The following is a 21,217-nucleotide window of genomic DNA, read 5'->3' as shown; positions in this document are numbered from 1 at the left end:
TGCTGGGAATTAATCCAGATAAGAGAGACACATAGGTGAACTGTAATAACCTCGGGCCCATATCTCCTTGGCAACATGCAATAAAGGAAGTTACAAAGAAATGACCCGCCCATTCCTACCTGCCATCCTGCCAGGAAGAGACTGGCTGTACCTACTGCGCAAGGAGTAGAGAGAGTAAACAATGATAGGACAGCGATTGTGGAAACCATTCTTTCTGTTCTCGTGTTATGAACTGCTAGAGGTGAGAAAAACTATTTTTCCTTAAATGATCAACTGGGAAAGAAAAGCGGTATAAAGTATTACAGAATGCATTTACTGTTAGTTACTGTACGTGTCCTTATTTTTGGTTCTTTGTCTAATGGCCCACCAGACGGGCCATAAAATTCATGAGGGTTAGGCCGGTGGCTTTTTGTGTCCAAAACACCTACTTAGTGGCAACTCACCTTTGACATACATTGAGATTGTGCCATGACTATATTTAATTTACAAGGCATGTCGAAGGTGAGTTCCCCCTCAGTTGGCTGGCGGCTCGTTGTGTTATTCCACTACTGAGGGGAAAGTCACCTTTGACATAAATTGTAATTGACATAGTTATTGCACAATCTGACTAGACCACATCAAATAAATAACTTCAACTAGAACTTTAATGTCATGGTTTACTCACAACATTTTCAAATTAAGCAAAATGTAATTCTTTCCGTTTCTTAACTCAGAGCACACAATGAACCAGGTCCTGGAGTCACATGTTGCCTTGCTGGTATGTTGCCTTCTCGCATGTTCATTTGCTGCAACAACACCGGCACCAAAGGAGGACTTGACGACAACATTAGCCAGCTTTAAAGACACAACCTCTCATACTACAGACGCCCCTAATACAACAGTCTCTTCACTGAGCATCCCCAACAATGCCACCCAGGGGTCTACAGCCGACAGCTCTGTCTCTTTCCAAAGCACTACTGATTCTACCAGAAACTTAGAATCAACAGTTTCTTCTAGCACCTCAAGCCAGGTTTCAACACGAAGGAGCACAACACAGCCTCCAGCCAGTATCTCCACCACCAGCCCAACCACAACCACCTTTACAACCACAAACCCTGAGAGGGAGACTTCAGCCTCAACGCAACCAACAAGCCAAGCAACCCCACCAGCTGTGTTTCATAGCACTTCTCCTGCTGATACTACAAAACATTCCACACAAGCTGCCCCAGACAATGTAACGCTAATACGGCCTCCTGCCACACAAGGTGAGCTTAGAGCTGCTTATTCTCAAGAGTGAAATTTGTGTTGTTTGACAGCAATACTTTATTTTGGATGTACTTATAAGCTAGACTTAAAGAGCCAGTGAGCCCACTTTTTCAGATGGAATTTGAACACTGTTTTTGAAAGTTATTGGAAAGAGGGGGGCGTGTTATCTCCATAGTTGTGACCCACACCAACTTTATGATACCTTTTTAGTACCGTTGTTGTGTAACTGTTATGAAAGTTATACTAAGCAGGGTTGTATATGAAATCCGCCACAGACTGTAGCGTTATACTATAGCTATCTGACCGGGAACCATAAAAAGCCCTTTAAGGGCTTTTTATGGTTCCACGTTCCCGCAACGCAAGGGGGTTACGGACCCCTTACGTCCTTGCATACCCTCCTTCACCGCAAAGGCCGGACGTGCGCCTCCTAAAAATTGTAACCTTCCGTCGTGGAGACGCAGCAGCAAGGGCTATGATTGGTCTGCTTACTAAAACCCAACGCAGAACCATAACACTCACGACTGCGTCGAAGCGTCTGCGTGGTCTTTGCGTTGCAGGAACTCGGAACCATAACGCCTTGTTCACACTACATGCGTCCGTCAACGGATGACCGAGGGCGTGTCTGACCGCATACTGCAGCCAATCAAATCGCTTCCCGCTACAAAGCCGATGTGTGGATATAAATACAAAAGATGACACAAACAACAGGTGACTAGAAACAATCCTATCATTCCACATTTCTTTAAAAAAATAAGATGGACGGATTTTTACTGCTTCTTCCTGCTTTTTATTGCAAAATGAATCCAGGAAACGCCCCGAATTCCCCCTACCAGCCCCCTGCGCAGAATTCTTGACGGGGGGGACGGGGATGGGGCGTGACCTAGCGGCATATGGACACTGAGTGCAATGTGGGGCTTCTGCCACTAGGGGACGGTAGAATCAATTTTTTTGAATCTTTTTTACATTCCCATGGGCCCCCCCTCTGCCTTGGGCCCCCCCAAGCCTGTCCACCTTTCACCCCCAGTCCGGCGGCCCTGGACGTACCCACAATGCATTTTGCGAGTGCCCCATGAAAGTCAATGATCCGTTGATGGACGGAGGTAGTGTGAAAAAGCCCTAGGGCTCGTTCGAAATGCATTGTGGGTCCGTCCGTCCATTCGGCTCCGTGGCCTGCGCCTGCGTCAAAAAGTTGAAATGTTCAACTTTTCAGGCAGCGGCGGATCCGTCGGCCAATCAGATTGCGGTTATGCAAATACAATCCACGCGTCTACTGGACCCATGATTCAATAGACCTCTGAAGAATAAGTCCCGCCTCCGAGGCTCTTGGTTCCATATTTAAATGTCTACGGAAAATAACATGGGGGTTTTGAATGATCGTATGTGACAAACTCTGTAGGTGGCAAAGAAGTAAAAAGCTGCTCAGGTTTTGAACTACACACTTTTTCCATCTAGATTCCACTTGGGTTTTGGATTGTCGGTGCTGTTAAAGTAGTTAACTATTATGAAGAAGCATTATGCTAACGCGGATCTGCGCAGACGTCACGACTCTACCAGTCAAGGCTGCATAGCAACGGCAATTTTTCATAGTTTGTCTTCACCGAAATGGCACCAGAGCCCGCCTACGGAGGGGGTGGCACCAACGCTGCTCGTCCGCTCACGCTTGAAATGACAATCACGTTAGGTTGTGAATGGTTGCGAGCAACTCCTGCCTCCCTCACAAGTATGACGGATGAATTCTGCGCAGATCAGAACTAGCTCACTAGCATTAATAATAGTTAACTACTTTAACGGCCCCGACGATCCAAAACCCAAGTGGAATCTAGATGGAAAGTGTGTAGTTCAAAACCTGAGCAGCTTTTACTTCTTTGCCACCTACAGTTTGTCACGTACGATCATTCAAAACCCCCATGTTATTTTCCGTAGACATTTAAACATGGAACCAAGAGCCTCAGAGGCGGGACTTATTCTTCAGAGGTCTTCAACAAGCAGGAAAAAGCAGGAAAAATCTGTCTGTTATATTTTTTTAATGAAATGTGGAATGATAGGATTGTTTTAGTCACCTGTTGTTTGTGTCATCTTTTATATCCACACATCGGCTTTGTAGCGGGAAGCAATTTAATTGGCTGCAGTATTCGTCTCCCAAGACTAGTCCCCTATACGTCAGACACGCCCTCGGTCATCCGTCGACGGACACATGCAGTGTGACGCCTTGTTCACACTACATGCGTCCGTTGAAGGATGGGGGCTTTTTGTTTTCATTTCTCACTCATCGTCCTCCCACACCGCGCAGCCGTGCCATCAGACTACCTCGGTCATCTGACGTCACGAAAAGAACGCCACCTAGTGTTCTCATAGTGTTTTTGGGAGAATGGCAAAAACATAGGGTTTTACTCATTTTTCTCTAAATGGGGACTTATTTCAGCAACAGTGATACAATGGCATGTTACTTTATTGACGATCGTATAAGACAAATTACTATGTTTCAAACCCCCAAAAAAGTGTTTTTGCGTTAAATGGCTCTTTACCAATGTATTCACACGTTTAACTTTTGCCCAATTTTTTTTTTGTCATTGTATCTGTGTGAGTAGGTTTGAACCTTAACAACTCAGAGAGGAATATGACGATCGTCTTCAGCGTTGTGCTCGCAGTGTTTGTTTTGGGGTCCGTTATATATCTTCTCCACACATGCAAACAGAGACTGCAATATTCCCATCACCCCCTTCACATGGGTAAGAATTTAAATCTCTCTTCATATCTTACTATCAATACAAAGTCATTTTGTTACGAGCTGCTGCAGAACCTCTCTGTTCAACAGATCAATTTCAGGCTGATGACGACACGCTGGTAATCTCGGGAGGACTTTATGACGGACATGCATTATTCGACCAACCACAACCCACTACAGAAGGATCAGTCAACCTTCAGTTTATCACTGAGAGAGAGAGCTCCTACCTTAACTGATGGCTCACTAGAAGTGAAGTAAGATGAAGTGATCTTTTTCAGAATTGAGCTTTCAATAACTGTCAACTTTAAAGTATACTCTTGATACATTGGGGAATATATTATAATTTATTTATAACGCTAACATGAACAGTGAATTAATGAATTTATCTATTATTATCATAAAAAAACACAACTTGAAAAGTACATAACATTTTGTGTGCATGGTAATGAAACGCAAATGGAACAGCCATGCTTGACTATGCAACAGCATTCATGAACAGTCATTGGTCAGTACCCAACAAATTCATGAGAACTAATACCTTATTGAAATGTCTAAAATGGCTTAAAGATAATGAATGCATGTTTTAAGTATCCATACAAACTTAAACGTTCATACAAAGCTAAAGCAGTTTTGAACGAACACTAATACTATGCTTACTGATGTGAACTTTCTGAGATATAAAAGCACTTCTTTAAGCGAATATTTTTTTATCCACCTTCTTTTTCTTTTTGTCTGAGCAAGTGACAGTAATCCAACCTGCATCTCTCATCCTTTTTATCGCAGCCATCTTCAGGGAGTTTCCAGGGGATTTATACACGGCAGGGCTTTTGTTCTAAAATAAGGGTTGATACAATTTCATTGAAATGGGACAATACTTGAGAGGGAAAATGCCTGCTAGAGCTTTCCAATTGGAAAATGTGGTCGACATTACCATCTTGAGGGTGTGTCCTTTGCGCTGCTTTGCAGAGAAACGTGGCTCAAGTTCATCAGCAAATGTCTATCAAAAAGAAGGACAATTAGCCCTCGTTCTTTCATTAGTGTTACACTTGTCCTTTATCTACCATCTAGCATGGGGAAATCTTACCAGGAGATCATTGGGCTCAGAACTGTCAGACTTGGGATCAAGCTCCAGGGTGTCCCTTCTCCAAGGTGCTGACTTCTCCAAAGATGGGGGGGTTCTGATTCTGTAGGACTGTAGAAGAATTCAAAGACAAACAATCATCAAAGCGATCCCACATGTTTGAAGCTTAAAAGAGGCTGCAGAAAGGTCATTGGGTTTACCTTGATTTTTGGTGTGGCTCCAATCCTGCTTACGGTACCTGTGCTCCAAGAAGGTGTCTTGATGATCTCTTTTGAAATGTCCTTAAAAAGAAGAAATGTCAGTCTGAGTGAATGCTACTGAGACTACTGAGGCTACTGGGTCTTAAATGGTGCAGCCATCATACCTGTTGTTTTGGTGTCTGACCAGATATTAGTATGGTGTTCCGAGTTTTCCTGTTTTTTTCCTTCAAATTGAAAGTAAACAAACATTTAGTGCTTTTACTAACGTTTAAATATATATATTATATTATATAACAGCACGACATCCACTATGTCATATCCACTACTATAAATTACAAAGAAGGAAAGAAAGAAGAAAAAACAAAAATCTTTGACTTGAATTATATTATAAAGCTACCATACAAATACTACACAAAAAGCAATGCAACCTGGTCTTCACTGGTTCACCTGTATGTTGGAAGTTGAGGAACCTCCATTGTTGTTTTTGCAGTCTGCACTCTTGATCTTTGGGAACGTTTCTTTCAAAATGTCTACGTTTTCCTTTGGAACTGGTGACTAGTAATACAATAATAAATGTTATGACCCCAACTGACACAACAATAACAACCATAAGGAATTGATATGATGCTGCTCTTTGCCTCTGATCGTTGACTGATCTTTAATGAGGAAATGTCTTTGTTCAATTCACGCAACTCCATCTGTAGCTGTTCCTAATAGCAAAATAAAAAAATAACTATTACAAGTATGTAGTAAAACTCATGGGGTATTGGGTTGCATATAGCAATAGCAGAAATGAAGCACACCGCCACGGCTCTTACCGTCTCTTTCATCGCTTTCTTCAGATTATTTTTCAGGTCATCATTTTCCATCTTATTCTGGAAAAGCTCCAACTCCTTAAGACAATAATAAGACGTTGGCAAAAGGTGCAGTGATATTTACCTAAATCAAAATAAAATAGGTATTTTAGAATAGTACCAGTGAACTTCTTCGGGTAAAAGCCTCCTTCTGGGTATTTTTGGTCTCCACAAGCTCTGCATCCTTTTCTTTAACCATTTCATCATACTGGTTCTGAAAATGACGAAACATGATCAAACATATGTTTCACATGCTGAAGCTTTTTGATGTTGGAGTTCCACAAAACCATTGCATACTCGTATGATTATTTTACCTTGTGTTTTTCCATTAGTGCGACCATGTCGGCAATCTTGTGTTGACATTTGAGTTCCAAGTCCTCCTTGTTCTTGGTGACTTCTGAAGCTGTGAGCTTGAGTATTTGCACCTAAACAAAGAATGGCATGTATTTTTTTGTTGCTGTCCATAATGGAAAATGTATTGTCTTCATTGCAAGATGGTAATCACGATCACCTCATTTTCAAGCTCAGCTGCCATAGTGGTTTTGACATCAAGCTCTTCAAGCAATCTTTTATGTTCTGCTTCTTCCTCTCTTTTCATATGTTCACATTCCTCTTTTAGATGATTAATCTAAAGCACATGATGTATTGATATTAATAATTCGTATTGATGTTAGAAGCGACTCCAGATAAATTGACTCTACGTACCTTATCTTCAAGATGACCACATCTTTCAATCTCTTTTGCCATCTGTTTTTTAAGGGTTTTATTCTAAAATCATACAATTAAATGTTTATTCTTGTAGAAACATATCTGTGTTTGTTTATGTGTGTGTTTATAACAACAACCAACCTCTGTGTTGCGTTCTTCCTGGGTCTTAGACTTAGCTTCAAATTTTGTCTTGAGATTGCACAGCTAAATAATACAAGATGAATGAATGAGTTAATGAAAATTGTCTGATAAATTCAGAAGCGGAGCCCAAAATCAGCCATGATCGGTACCTTTGCTTCCATCACTTTATACTGCTTCTCTTTTTTGGTTATTTTATCCTGCAAGTTCTCATCCTATAAATATGAAGCATATTTGATGTTAACAGTTTACAAAACTTTACAAGCCTTTTTTTTGGCATAATTTATTCAAGCATGTGGTCAAAATGTGTTAGGAAGCTTACACTTTGCATTAATTGATTCTCCAGATCCGCCGTTTTTTTATATTGCTCCTGGATTTGGATATTCAACGAAAAAACTTCCTCTCTAATGAATACAAAGGTAAAATATATTACAAATCCATAACAATATTTAGCATTTAATAGTCATAGAAGTGAAATACTTAAAATATGTACATGAATCAACTGCAAACTAACCGTAAATGTTGGTTTTTGTCTTCAAATCCTTGGACTTCTCTTGTGATGTCCATCTCCCTTTCCTCACTAGCCTGTTAGTTAAAGCATAACCATATTTGAATTTTTTTCAACATTTAAGTTCAGTAGAATTCAATATTTTCAATATGTATTCTCAGAAGGTAATTCAGGACACCATCCTTTGTGCAGACCTTCAGTTTTTCTTCTAGCTTCATGTGCACATCGTTATACCTTGATAACAGCTCTCCATACCTTATTCTGTAGAATAAAACATATAACCGTGTTATTTAATGTAAACTAATGCAATGATGGACTGGACATAAAAACTCACTCATGTTGCATAATGTCCTTTTTTTGTTGTTCTATATGAAAGGTTGATGCTTGTCTTTGCCCTAGCTCAATCAATAACTTGGCTTCCACTTCCTGCACTTTTTCCTGGGGGGTGGGGAAACACACAATGTCATCGTTAACAACATGGCCTTCTTTCTATAGCCATACCATAAATGTATTCTATGTTAAGTTGGAGTTGGACACAGGAGGACCAAAATGAGGGTTAGGGTTAGGAAATTAATTAGGACACCTCAGCCATCCTGGCTTTCTCTTTCAGCTTGTTATGGGCCTTTTCAGCCGTCAGACCGGCCTTCTTCTGCAGTTCCCTTTCAGCAGATAAAATCTCAATTTTACCCTGGGGGATAGAACCAAGGTTAACTGGATCGTATATTTGAGAACTGGACTATATAATAATAAATATGCAAGCAAGAACATAGTGTTAAGAGAAGACATCTATGTATAATTGGGCGACTTGGCGTAGAGAGTATTGATGACATTTTTTAACCTTAAAAAGTTTGGCTTCCTTATTTGCTCTTGACAACTCAGCTGCTGTTTCTTGAACTCCGGCTTCAATACATTTGTTCCTCTCCATGAGAATGTCAATGGACTTTGATTTAATCTCCTGAGAGCATAGGCATAACATAAATGTCATCTGCTGTATGCTGAAATAAATATTATTCCTGCAGGAAATGTACACAACATATGCGATCTAAAAAAATATATTTTTACCAGTTCATCTGCTGCAACCTTGATCTCTTCATCTTTTTTTAGGCTCTTCTCCCTTGTTTCTCCTACAAAATGTAATGTCCTTAAGCTTGGCAATTATACAGTGGGAATAGTAACTTCATATATTTTTAATGGCTGACCTAGAGCTGCCATGGTGTTCTCCATCTCCATGCTGATGCCTTGAAGCTTAAGCTCAAGCTCCTTTCCTCTTGAAAAACAAAAATAATTGAAATGTAACACCATGTAACGGAATATCAAAAATAATGTATAATTAATAATGTATAATTACTCAATTATACCTTTCCTTTTCAGATGATAGTAATGATTCTCTCTCGTTTGCTGCAGCCTGCATTTCCACTAATGCATTTGCTTGTTGATATTTAGCTTTGCTGAGCTCCTCTATTCTTAAATCTTTCTGTTGGCTTAATTGTGCATAGTCTTCTTTGTTTTTCTCCATTGCTGAGGTAATTCTTGCCAGGTTTTTCTTGGGAGTAATATATACAATTTGATTCAATGTATTTACGCCCAGAATAATAATTTGGAGTAACATTAAAAACTGCCTACCTCAGTTTCTTTACACAGCTCTTCTGCATATTGAAGTTTATGAAGAACAGAGTCCTGGTCACATTTGGAACTTTTGATAAGTTCTTTCTGTTTACCTGTTACAATGTCATAGTTTGTACAAGTGCATTGTTGTGTATGTGTATTTTAGAATAGGAGAAGAGAGAAACACGGATAAGCACATTTTTTATAATGAGAAATTGTCCAAAGATAAGTACTAGACACAGCAAGTGACAGTACAACGGCCGAATATATGGCTGACTTAATATAAACTGCAAATAGGCCTACGTATCTACCTATGAAGATAATAGTACAGTAGATAAAAAGAGTGTCTTTGCTTGATATGTAATTTAAGGGTTCACATGCTGAGGTGAAAGGTTTACCAATGGTCATCATATCATGGTTTCCAAAAATCGACCATAAAAGCATACCATTCTCTTCTTCAAGTAGTCTGCAACTCTCCTGGGTTATTTTAAGGTTTACCATCAGCTTCTCCAGTTCATCCTCCTTCTCCTTCAGTTTTTTCTCAAGGAGTTTAACCTACATTAAGGGTGATTCAAACTGTCCTATAACAACATCATTTTGAGCCTTTAACTAAATTAAGCATTTATTTTAATCTAACCTCGTCATATTTGATGTGATATTCCTGGTCAACTTTATATTTGAGCACTTCAAATTGCAACAGGGCTTCTTTGACTGAAAAACAAAATAAATAACAGATATGCGATTAATGCTTCAACGATCAACTGGAACACTGACATCCCTTAATACAAGTTCACCTAATTTAATGTTATTACTATTAAAAAAAAAGTTGTATCATTGCATCTTTCAATGCACATCTTTAATTAGAATGTATTCTGGAAATGTAAAGCACTGACAATCAGAATCATAACCTTACACACCTTGCAGCATTTCATGTCGATCCGCTTCTGCTTGAATACGAAGGGTCTCAAAGGCAGTAATCATCCCCTAAGAAATAATTGTATGAATATTTTGATAAGTTAAAATAATTTGGTTTCCTGCTGTGTGTTTATGGATATTACCTGAATACTTTCATTATTTTCCAAAAAGAGTTGGTGTGTTTCCTCTCTCTCAGATTCAACTGCAGGAAGCACAAGATATGCATTAACATGCAACATTTATTAATTTGAGAAATGTTGTTGCTTGCCAGCTATGTAGTAAGTTTACCCTTTACTTACATAAATGAATTTTTTCAGATGAACGTTCAAAAGTGTCTTTCAATAAATGACACAAATTCCTTGTGGCATTGTTCCTATAGGTTACAGTACAACTTGATTAAATGGAGTTCATACAGTTTTCTGAGGATAGAACAGCCTCCAAACAAAGCACCTACTTCATCCTCAAATCCTGATTCTCATGTATCTCTTCCTCCAGCTTTATACTTAAACCTTCATTTTCAAACTGCAAAAATATGAATACATTTAACTATATTTCTCCGGTATAGAGTGCTATTTTACATTTAAGTGCAATGGAGTTGCAATGAATCACAAACCTGTAAATCCTGAATGGCTTTGCGCTGGGTTTCAATTATTCTTCTATTTTCTTGCAGACTGCGGTCGTTTTTCATGGTCTCAGAGTCCACTTTGGCTTTCCAAGATTTTATTTTGTCCACTTCATCAAACAGCATGGTATAGAGTTGTCCACTATCATTCTGAGGAATATTCAGCAGAGATGCATGAGTTTGCTGCAAAGGCGAAGTGGATCATACTTACTTAGTTATTACCCATTTATATAACAATTAACTTACCTCATCGTTCTCTACTGAAGGTACAACTCTTGACTTTGGGATATCTTTAGGGAATAACGAGACATGTAATGGGCAACATTTATAGAACCTGCTTGTTTAATTGTTCGCCATGTATGATTATGAAATGTTGCCATTATTATTATTATTATACCTTGTCTGCCAGGTTTATTTGGAACAACCATGTTAGCCTTAGGTAAAGCTTTGTCAATACATGGGTTGAAGCCCTGCACGCAAGAGGAGAATCATATGCATATTAATACTATATACAAACTATACTTATACATACTTAAATATACACATATAAATATACTATATACCATGCTAAACATATACTATATACAAAATAGTTCTAATCTCGAAAGTCTTGATTCGGTTTGACAGTTAGATGAACAGTTCTTCGTGCTTCGGTTCGACAGGGTGGGCAGGGTCAACGTTAGATGAACGGTTCTTCGTGCTTCGGTTCGACAGGGTGGACAGGGTTAACGTTAGATGAACGGTTCTTCGTGCTTCGGTTCGACAGGGTGGGCAGGGTTAACGTTAGATGAACGGTTCTTTGTGCTTCGGTTCGACAGGGTGTAAATGGTTTCTATATATATAAAAGTTATTCAGCGTTGAACCGGATCTGAACCGGTTTTGTACCTGCTGTCCGCCTGCCGCCTGCCTCACGCCCCAGTCCTCAACTATCTCCTGCGGTCGAACCGCCGAGATCTGCCCTCGGTTCACCCTCGGTGGCACTAACAGTTTAAAGGTGAATCCTCGGTCTTTATCCATCCTGTGCGGCTGTGAATAACGGACGAGATATGTTGACTCGAATAGCTAATGAACACAGTGAGAGCGACGAGTCAGTTATTATCTTAGATTGACGGACCAAAAGTATTTCATTATCGGCTAAATAGAATGCTAACAAATACCTTCCTTACTAGAAATATCCACAATATACAAATACAAATTCATATAAGCTAATTGCATGAAATTATTAAGCAAGTAAGTAGTAACGTTAGTCAAAATAAATCCATTTACTAACGGGTTAACTGGTTTTATCAAACGGGTTAAAGGGTTTTATCCAACGGCCGGGCGTGCGCGTGAACTCGTTATTTTCAAAAGGGGCGTCATCACGCTTCTTCTGCTTTACATTTTTATTTGTATTGTGGAACGGATATATCTATTATATCTATTAAATCTATATCTAACGGCCTATTTCATACACCCCGGTACATTCTTATTCTGAATTTGATTTCCAGTAAATAGTTCGAAATCTCGGCATGGGGAAGGGGGGAAATCGAACCCGGACCGGATGAACCACCGGTAGAGTGGCGAAGTCACGCTCCTTCCGGTAGAGCCCATGGGACCTATGAGATCGAAAAATATGAATGGGTTTCAATGGAGGGAAAGTAATTATTTTCTGGTCCCAGTCTTTATATGCCCCGGATTACACTTATGTTGTTTTTGGATTTAAATGATAATTTTTCATGCAAAGAAAACTAAACATTTTCGTGACGAAGTTTGATAATGTTAGGTTTTTTCCAAGGGGAGGATAAAAGCATCGAAAGAGGTGAAAACCATTTAAGTCGGGGCATGTGGAGAGTTTCAGTTATGTCGATGGGGAGATTGTCGGTCTTGTCCACGCCAGTCGCAGGGAGCGTGACGGCACATACGAGACATGTAGTCTTTCTCATTGTGTTTTCTACAGCCTTTAATTGAACAATTGCACAATAAACGGTCAAACTCTTGACATGAAAAATTATCATTTAAATCCACAAACATAAGTGTAATCCATGGCATATAAAGACTGGGACCATAAAATAATTACTTTCTCTCAATTGAAACCCATTCATATTTTTCGATCTCATAGGCCCCATGGGCTCTACCGGAAGGGGCGTGACTTCGCCGCTCTAGAGTTTTAAATATATTGTAAAAAATTGAATGCAATTGTATTCTGTATTCAATTCCAGGAAATATAGACTTTGTATTGGATACATTGATTTATTTTTCATTTAAGTTTTTTTTTAAATTAAATGCATGAATACATTGTACGGTCATCATTGCCATGCACTCCTGATTAAGGGGGCTAGACTATACAAAACACATCAGACAAATCAGACACATTCAGGCCATCCTGTGTGCCTGTGCGAAAGAGCAAAAGAGAGCATTTATTGCAAAAATAATAAACTTGGAAAGTGAGGCTTGGAGGTTTAGTAGGTTACGTTAATTATTGAATATCAACTTCAGAGTGTCAAACAGTACAGAAGTAAAAAGATAATTATATAATAGAAACTATTATTCTTGGTTGTTATATGTGCAAAAAACAAAGATGCATGGAAAAAATCGATGTCCAGCTCAGTAAAGAATCGATTAGTTAGACAGTATCTTCTGCCACCTTTGACACTGCTTTGCTTTTATTTGGTTCATATCTCCTACCCTCTACCTTAACCCTTCTCTCTTCCTCCTTCTTCTCTTTGTCCAGCAGACGATAGTTGATGCCCATGGCAAAGAAGAGGAACACACTGGAAACAATGAGGATAATACCGCATCCCTGGTAGGTGTACTTGTAATCATTGTAGATGTCTTTGAACCTCCCTGTGGAAAATTAACAACATATGTCATTTTTATTACCTTTTCAATGCCGTTATTCAGGATGAAATTATCGTTGTCACTCCTCAGAATATCACATGTGTGTTAGCAATTACTTATTGTAGGTATTCCATTAAGAAACAGTTAACTGTTGGAGTAGATTAACTTTATGGTGAGAGGTAATGTGAGAACTGGTTAAAACCAAGGTATGATGGAAAGTGAACACAAGACAATGAAAAATTGTGTTTGCACACATATATGTACTGGCACCGGCTCACCGTCTCCTTCATTAAATAACAATGTTTATTTTAGTCATCATGTCATTTTTCATTTGTAAATGCTCTTTAATCAGCAGTTGAATGGTGGTGGCACTTACCCAACAGAGGTGGTCCTAGCAACACAGGGCCGCACTCCACAATGGTGACCAGCCCCACAGCACTGGAGAAGCGCTGAGCTCCAACGATATCCATCAAGGTCTCAAACAGCACCGAGCTCAGCCAGCCGAAGGCGAAGCCGAAGAAAATGGCATAAATCACAAAGCCTGTGTAGGTCACGGATAAAGGTGCCATCACATGGCACACACCGTTGTATAAGACAGACGCAGCAAAGAAGTATTGTATTCTTGGTCGGATCCACTTGGTGTTTGCCACCATGCCCATGGAGGGCCTTGCCACCATATCTACAAAAGCGAGTACGGAAAGCAAAAAAGCAGCCTTCTCTTTGGGGATATCTCTACTCTTGCCGAAATTACTGAGGAAAACGAGTGGGGCGAAGAGGCCGAAGAACATGATGAAGTTGCCCATGAGATACAGCAGGAAGCCGCGGTGCTTGAACAGGGTGAAGTCGATGAAGCTGTTCATGATCTGTGATGCGGTCCTCCTCTCCATGCCCCTCTCCACCGGTTTGGGTTTGGGCCCTATGGGTCGCATGAGAGAACCTGCCACACAGCAGTTGAAGAGAAGGCCCCCAAGGATCAGAAAGCTTCCTCTCCAGCCAAACTTGTCGAAGAACCAGGTGTTGATCGGTGCCAGGGTGGAGAGGAAGACAGGGCTGCCGGCCATGGCGATGCCGTTGGCAATGGGTCTCTTCTTGAAGAAGTACTTTCCGATCATTGTTAGTGCTGGGTTGAGGTTGAAGGCTAATCCCAAGCCTGAAAATTAAAGCAAGCAAGTGTTAGACAGTGAGCCCAGGCATTCCTTGACATTCAACAGAGGATTTACATGAATAGGACTTAAAATAATGATAGTACTACTGAAGCAATACTGATTTAATTATATTACAGAAAAAGTTTTTGTATTCCTTTAATGCAACACTAGGTGGCAGCAGCGTTACATGAAATAAGGTTGTTTATGCAATACAAATTAAACGTATTCACCTCCCACAACTCCAATACAGAAATAGAGCGCCTGGATGGAGTTGCAGAAAGAGGCGGCGATGAGGCCCGATCCGGACAAGCAGCCCCCGAACATCATCACAGCGCGACTCCCGTACTTATTAACCAGGATGCTGCTGATTGGACCTGAATATCGAATACACAGGCAAGGATGAGGGGAAGGTGGCAGAGTCTCATAGCACACACACACACACACACACACACACACACACACACACACACACACACACACACACACACACACACACACACACACACACACACACACACACACACACACACACACACACAGCTCTAGCGCAATGACTTCAATACCATTTCTTGAATTCTCTTGTCAATGCTGCACTGCAGTAGGCCTAAATATGCTCTGATCCTTTTGAAATTATGTTTACATGTGAGGTTTCTTGAAGGCATGGTGGGGATAGTTTTTATCTGGTACATTTTACAGAGGAAGAGATTCATCCCTCATGTCTAACTCTTAGTAGCCTATTGCCCACCCATATATCCATTTCTATTTTATCTGTTATGTTTGATGTGCAGGCCTACACTTTCTGAAGCATTCAAAGGTAGAAAGATTTAATGTGCATAGCAACAACGAATATAGACAATGCAATGCATGGCTAGAATGTGTCACAAAATCAAAATAGTTTGTGTAAACAGAAACTTAAATGGATGCAAGGAATTAGGTGCCACAATGTCATTTCCCTACCATGGATTTTAATAGCACAGCAAAATGAGAATGAGTATCCGCATGAAAGATGCTTCCGCCTCCCTGCCAAGTCCCCGTACCACCCAACGAGATTAAATAGAAGCTGACAGGTTTTGTTTAGAGGTTGTCCAGACTCATTTGTGAGCGCAGAGCAGGACAAAGCAAGGTGTTTTTTTCAGGATTGTAACGAAGGCAGACTCTCAAATCTAACAATGAGTTATTTCCTGCCCTTCAGAAAGGAGAGTGGCTGAGAATCATGCAAAATCAATTGTTGGCGACCGGACCAATGTTAGACATTAGGAATGTAATGAATCTGAAATTGAAGGAGAGCCAGAGTGTCCAGTAATTCAAAATCTTATCTTGAAAGTGTGTGTGCTTGGAGAGTTATTAGGACTACAAGTGTGATAGGATGTTGGTTTACTTATTTGGCAGGTATTGCTCCAGACTTCAAGGAAAGGTCAATAAGCGGGTCACCTTGTCAGATGTGTTTATTGCATTAGAAATGAAAGAATACATTTATTCACCTTTTATATGAATGCCCACATGCTGAGTGGATTATAACCTTCACACTGTTTATTGTATAATGGGACGAATTGCCAACAACACCCATTTTTAGGAAACCATTCTGGAAGAAAGTGTTCGTCCTTGCAATGATCAATGGCGTCTACCCATTTATTTTACAATTAACAACCCAACAAAATCTTATGTTATCATAAACGGACAAGAATTTACAGAGTAGTTCAACAAATATAGTTTTTGTTTTTGTAACTTAACACTCAACTATGTTCTTTCGGTGGTAAAGATGCATAGAAAGGAGTAGTTTTCTGAATATTCTCAGAAATAAAGTCTGTCCTTGGAGACTCTTCTAGACACTTTTTTTTATCGATATTTTATTCATGCATGTAATTTACCTTGCAAAACATGTCAGAATTAACAGGCCATTGTAAATAGTCATTTAATGAGACTATTAACTATTGGCTTTCGACATACATTTCGGAAATTCATATTTATCTGTCCATTAAGGTTAATGATTATTATTATTTACTGATTTATTGTTGAATAACTAATGTTCCACTTCGACTACAGTGAGCTTAGCACGCTGTGGTTTGGAGAATCTTGGGTTATGTATAAATTCAAAACATTAAAGATTTTGTTCAAATCCAAATTAAACGGATGCATTCAATTCATTAAATGTGCAAAATAACTTAGAAAAGGGAAAAGAGATCTTACCTCCTCCATACATACACGCCAGCATAATGGAGGAAATCCACGACACCTGGCTGCTAGTAACATCGAAGATGACCTCGATCTCCTTGAAGAAGACGGTGATGGACTTTGGGAAGGCGTAGGAGAAGCCGATGGAGATGAAGGCGCCGATCACCACCATCCATCCCCAGCCACCCTCCGGGGGCGTGTATCCTTGAGGGCCACCAACTGCAGGAGCCATTTCTGCTGAATAGTTTCCTCAGCTACAGTCTGCAGAGGGTCGTAGCCTGTTGGGTGAAGGAAAACAGCCAAAAGGAATACTTGATACCATGATCACCTTGACTTGAAATGCTGTATTTCCATGTTTTTGTTGTTGCTTTTCAGTAGGCTCAACTGATAGTAACATATGTGTCAGCGTTAGATAACAGAACATGAATATATGCTATAGTGCCATCTGGATCTCACACAGCATATTTTATGTTTTTATTTTGGAAAGATATGGCTTGCGTACCAACAAGGCAGATGTATCAATGTCAGTTTAGAGGATGTGGGATGAAGTAGAGCAATACCAGGGAGAGAAACAGATGACTATGTGAGAAATCACAGGAATAATGCCTATTGGAGGAAGTGTGAAGCTTATTTAAACAACTGCATGAGAGTGAATGTGTTGTTCAGCATCTGAATCTGCTTGTACCTCAGCTCTCTGACTTCTCTCTGCAGCCCCTGAATCATATAACACAAAAGTTTTGTTTGTGGGAAAGAGAGTTACAGATAGCAAACATCTTCAAGGAGAAGGACACATTAAGTCAAGTTTTTCATCAGTGATCAGTTTTAAGCATGAATCAGAAAAATGTAGGTAGTGACACATGAGCTTTTTGAAAACCTAAAAACCAGGTCATCAATAATTGAGATCGTTATTCCATAATAAGAACACTAAATAAATTGTAGACTCAGAGAATGGTTTGTGTATTAAATAACACCTTGAAACAACATGCCATGTCTGGGTTATTGTTTGGAATCATTATGTTCTGAAAGAAGAAACAATTATTTGTTTTGGAGTTGTTCGCAATCTGTATGAAGTGGTAAGTATTTTTTATTACCAATTTCCCTTTCCCATTTCCCTCTCCCCCTTCCATCTATTCAACATGCTTTCTATACCCGGGAACTCTCACATGTCTCTCTGGTGGTGATGTATGTATACGGGATACATCCAGAGTTCAGAGTCAAAAGGATTAAAGGTATCGTATTGTTTACAGGGGTGAGGCTCCGCAGACAGCACATCGATCAGCCTTAGAGAACACTGCTTGTATTTGGACGGCTCAATTTAGTGAGCCAGCCATGGTTCTAGTCTGGTGGGTGGGAGAAGGCAGCATGTTTTGTGGCTTGGGTTGTTTTATTTTTATTTATTTATATTTTGCATTTTCAGGCAAGGCAGACTTAATTTGGTTGACAAATTGGTCTAGTGGCGTGAAAAGTTATTGGATGAGCAAATTGTGTGCAATGAACGGTGAATATTTAATGCGCCACAGAACTTTTGTTATTGAGATGGGATTCGAGCGGCTACACTGCAGCCATAAAAAGGTGCCTCTGTTGTCGTACAGAAGTACGGAACAGAGTAAAAAAAGAGGTTATTTTAACAAATTGAAATTGACATTGCCTTCCTAATGACACCCACCTCACCCGCCAACGCTTTCAGCAGTGGTTGCAAACTATTTTGGGTGATTGCAAGTGGGTGATTTGTATGTGCTTTCACACATATCTTTTCAACCAAGTAAAGTCAGAAATCTCCTGTGACCTCATATGCATATCGGGCCACCCCATGGAAAACAGCACGTTTTTACCTGCATTATTAGATGGAGAGTGTGAATAACTTTGTCATTAGGACTGGGCTCACCTTCTTGTGATGGTTAAGGTGAGCGTGACTACAATCGTCTTACAGGAGGGAATCACTGGTCTATAGTGCTGGAAGGGTTCAGCTCAGGGATAGCCCTGCTCTAAAACAAGAAATATATACGTATGTACAGTATACATACACACAAACACAGTGCGCCACTTGACCACCCACACATCCACGTCCTATTAATTCATTGAATAAGCTTGCTTCTCATTAGAAAATACCCAATATTTATTAAACAATATGATGATAGTTAGAAGAGTCAAGAAATAATAATTCAACCTGCCTTACCTAATTTTAAGCTAAATATACTTCTAAAAAGATATTCATATAAAAAATAATTATTGATACAAAAACTGATCAAAAGGAGGGACGAACAATAACGCAAAGTCGTGACATGATAAACAATGAGCAATATAAAATGCCTTTTTCCCCATAAATCCTAACAAAACATGTGCAAGTAAACCATACATTTTCCAATCTATAGAGGGCCATGCCATAAGCAGTGCGATCTGCGTCTCTATCTGTCAATGTATTCATACCTTGCCTTTAACCAGCTCTCTTCGACACCAGACAAGCCCTGCGATGATCCTTGTCTGTCTGAAGGGCGGCCTCCCACTACAAGGCAGTTGTCATCGTAGGGTCCGACGAGGGCAAGATGTACTAAACAAATACAACTCTTCATATGCGATCGCTCGGGATGGGATCGCAAGTTGTCACGGCTCCTTTCACAGGAGTTTGAAAAGATTGAAGTTTACTCAATCATTACCAGGAGGGATGTCACACAGACCCACACACACACAGTCAGTCACAACCACATACACACCACTGCTAGGGTGTGTACGTTCCTCTAGTTCCTCCAAACTGTGTGGTGGGACCTAATGCCCTGCTTTTAAAAAGGCAACCCCCCCCCCTTCCCCCCCATACACATCAAATACACACACACCCCTCACCATGTGTGCACTCTCACTCACACTGACACAAATTGCAATGTGTCTGGCGTCGTATAGTGCGGGGAAAAATGGAAAGGATATCAGGTTGACGTCTGTGACTTCAGAGATTAGATGCTCTTTGGAACCCTGATTTCCTGTGTGTGTTGACACATCAATGCATTTTTTTAATTGGTTCTTGGGAGTTATGGCTGTAGGAGTTCCGGTCCACATACAGAGAAAATCCATTGTGTACTGGTGGGGGGGGGGGGGGGGCGTACTGCACCTGGGAGGGTGATTTCTGATCGCTGCATAGATCAGCCCAGGCCAGAGGCTTCCACACTGGCATGCCTACTCGTGGGAAGGCCTTGCAAGGTGCCTCAAACTCCAAACTGTCCTTAAAACCTGCTTTCTGTTTATGAGATCTTTCATTCGCTCCCGTTTGCTTCAAATCGAATGAAGAGTTTTGTTTTGGAGGGACTACAGCCCACCCATCCAACGGAGCGTTGGATGGGCGCAACTCGACGTCCTCAGGAGGGCTGGCATTTATTGCTGAGTGTATTGGGTACAGAAAGGAAATGGATTTGGGAAACAAATACAAGTGTACCCACAAGTGCACAAAAGTGCAGGCATCACGCTCTCTTGCGCTCGTAATACGCACACAAATAAAGAAAGTGCCTGCACACACGGATGCATCCTTCTCACTCTAACGAGATGCAAGGGAACCACAGCGACTGAGGCGGTGTCTTCCACAGACCTATGGTGTATCCATCACTTATCCCCTCATTCTCTTTCTTGATGCAGAGTCAGGTTGAACTGTCATCTTCACCATCCATCTGAATAGCGATCCATGCCCTTCGTTTTCATTTTTCCGTTCTATTCTGTCTTTAGCTTTTGACTCCTCTTACCCTGATTTGGCCTACCCATTTGCCTCTCTCCCTTTCTTTATTATTTTCCTTCCAATGAAAGACATTTTAACACACTGTGGTTTACTCAAAGTAGAGAATCCTTGTGCTTATCAGCCCCGTTCCTTTTGGAGGAAGTCAGATCACAACAAACACCATGGCAGAACTTGACAGCGTTTGATTAGAATGTGTGATAAGTGCTGGGGGCTTATTGTTACTGCTCTATTGTGTCAGGTTTCAGCAAGTTACCATAATGAAAAAATGAATTGATTGAACCATTCAAGTTGAGCTCTGAGACAGGCGACTCCAGGCTTGATAATTAATGCTGAATTATATACATGTTATGCTCTGCAAAAAAATAAGAAAGTGCCAATAAAATTAATAAATTTTAAATGTGTGAGAATATATTGAAACGTGTCTTAGTATTTAAAGCAGACCAATTTAAATGAAGAAATGTTGACAAGCAAACTCACGTGAGAGTGGCCCACTTTATTTGCAACAAGAAAAGGAAGAAAAGCTCTTTAATAATTTCGGTTTCTTAGTCTCCTGCCTAAAGTCACGCAAGAGCAGAGATCAACAACTTTATCTTGATAATGAAAAGCAGCCCATGGCTGAATTAGAGGGATTTTCTGTGATTAGCTTATGCTACGTCTGCCAATATTTAGCTTTCTTCCAATAGCAACTATAAAACTTCCACTATTCCATAGTGGAAACATCCCATCAACTCAACTAACTACAGTGTAGTTGTGACCGACCGTTTAAG

At 40.2% G+C, this 21,217-nt stretch overlaps 2 protein-coding genes and 1 long non-coding RNA gene across 3 annotated transcripts; 1 reads left to right on the top strand and 2 right to left on the bottom strand.

Annotated features, from left to right (window-relative positions):
- The first annotated feature begins 126 nt into the window (after positions 1-126).
- On the top strand, positions 127-4,636 carry LOC307078958. Its single transcript, XR_013812021.1, has 4 exons — positions 127-241; positions 714-1,244; positions 3,834-3,974; positions 4,061-4,636. It is a non-coding gene; the product is annotated as an uncharacterized lncRNA (long non-coding RNA).
- A 22-nt stretch (positions 4,637-4,658) lies between these two features.
- On the bottom strand, positions 4,659-11,618 carry sycp1 (synaptonemal complex protein 1; the record flags this gene model as incomplete). Its single annotated transcript, XM_079740999.1, has 34 exons — positions 4,659-4,802; positions 4,902-4,967; positions 5,055-5,162; positions 5,252-5,332; positions 5,416-5,475; positions 5,699-5,806; positions 5,890-5,961; positions 6,070-6,144; positions 6,227-6,319; positions 6,420-6,530; positions 6,617-6,733; positions 6,811-6,873; positions 6,955-7,017; positions 7,104-7,166; positions 7,274-7,355; positions 7,466-7,536; positions 7,654-7,720; positions 7,794-7,897; positions 8,043-8,147; positions 8,298-8,414; positions 8,522-8,583; positions 8,659-8,726; positions 8,818-9,002; positions 9,083-9,177; positions 9,511-9,619; positions 9,702-9,775; positions 9,982-10,048; positions 10,123-10,181; positions 10,279-10,352; positions 10,434-10,501; positions 10,593-10,751; positions 10,848-10,891; positions 10,999-11,071; positions 11,487-11,618. The coding sequence occupies 34 exons, from the start codon at positions 11,616-11,618 to the stop codon at positions 4,662-4,664; spliced, it is 3,036 nt and encodes a 1,011-aa protein (XP_079597125.1). The 3' UTR covers positions 4,659-4,661.
- Positions 11,619-13,203: 1,585 nt separating this feature from the next.
- On the bottom strand, positions 13,204-16,967 carry slc16a1a (solute carrier family 16 member 1a; the record flags this gene model as incomplete). Its single annotated transcript, XM_079742215.1, has 4 exons — positions 13,204-13,424; positions 13,795-14,568; positions 14,794-14,937; positions 16,751-16,967. 4 exons carry the CDS (start codon positions 16,965-16,967, stop codon positions 13,204-13,206), a joined length of 1,356 nt encoding a protein of 451 aa, XP_079598341.1.
- Between the last annotated feature and the right edge of the window lie 4,250 nt (positions 16,968-21,217).

This window comes from Pollachius pollachius (assembly GCF_949987615.1).
Source record: "Pollachius pollachius genome assembly, chromosome: 8".
Taxonomy (NCBI): domain Eukaryota; kingdom Metazoa; phylum Chordata; class Actinopteri; order Gadiformes; family Gadidae; genus Pollachius; species Pollachius pollachius.
The sequence above is the reverse complement of the archived record's forward strand: the minus strand, read 5'-3'. Positions and strand labels throughout refer to the sequence as shown.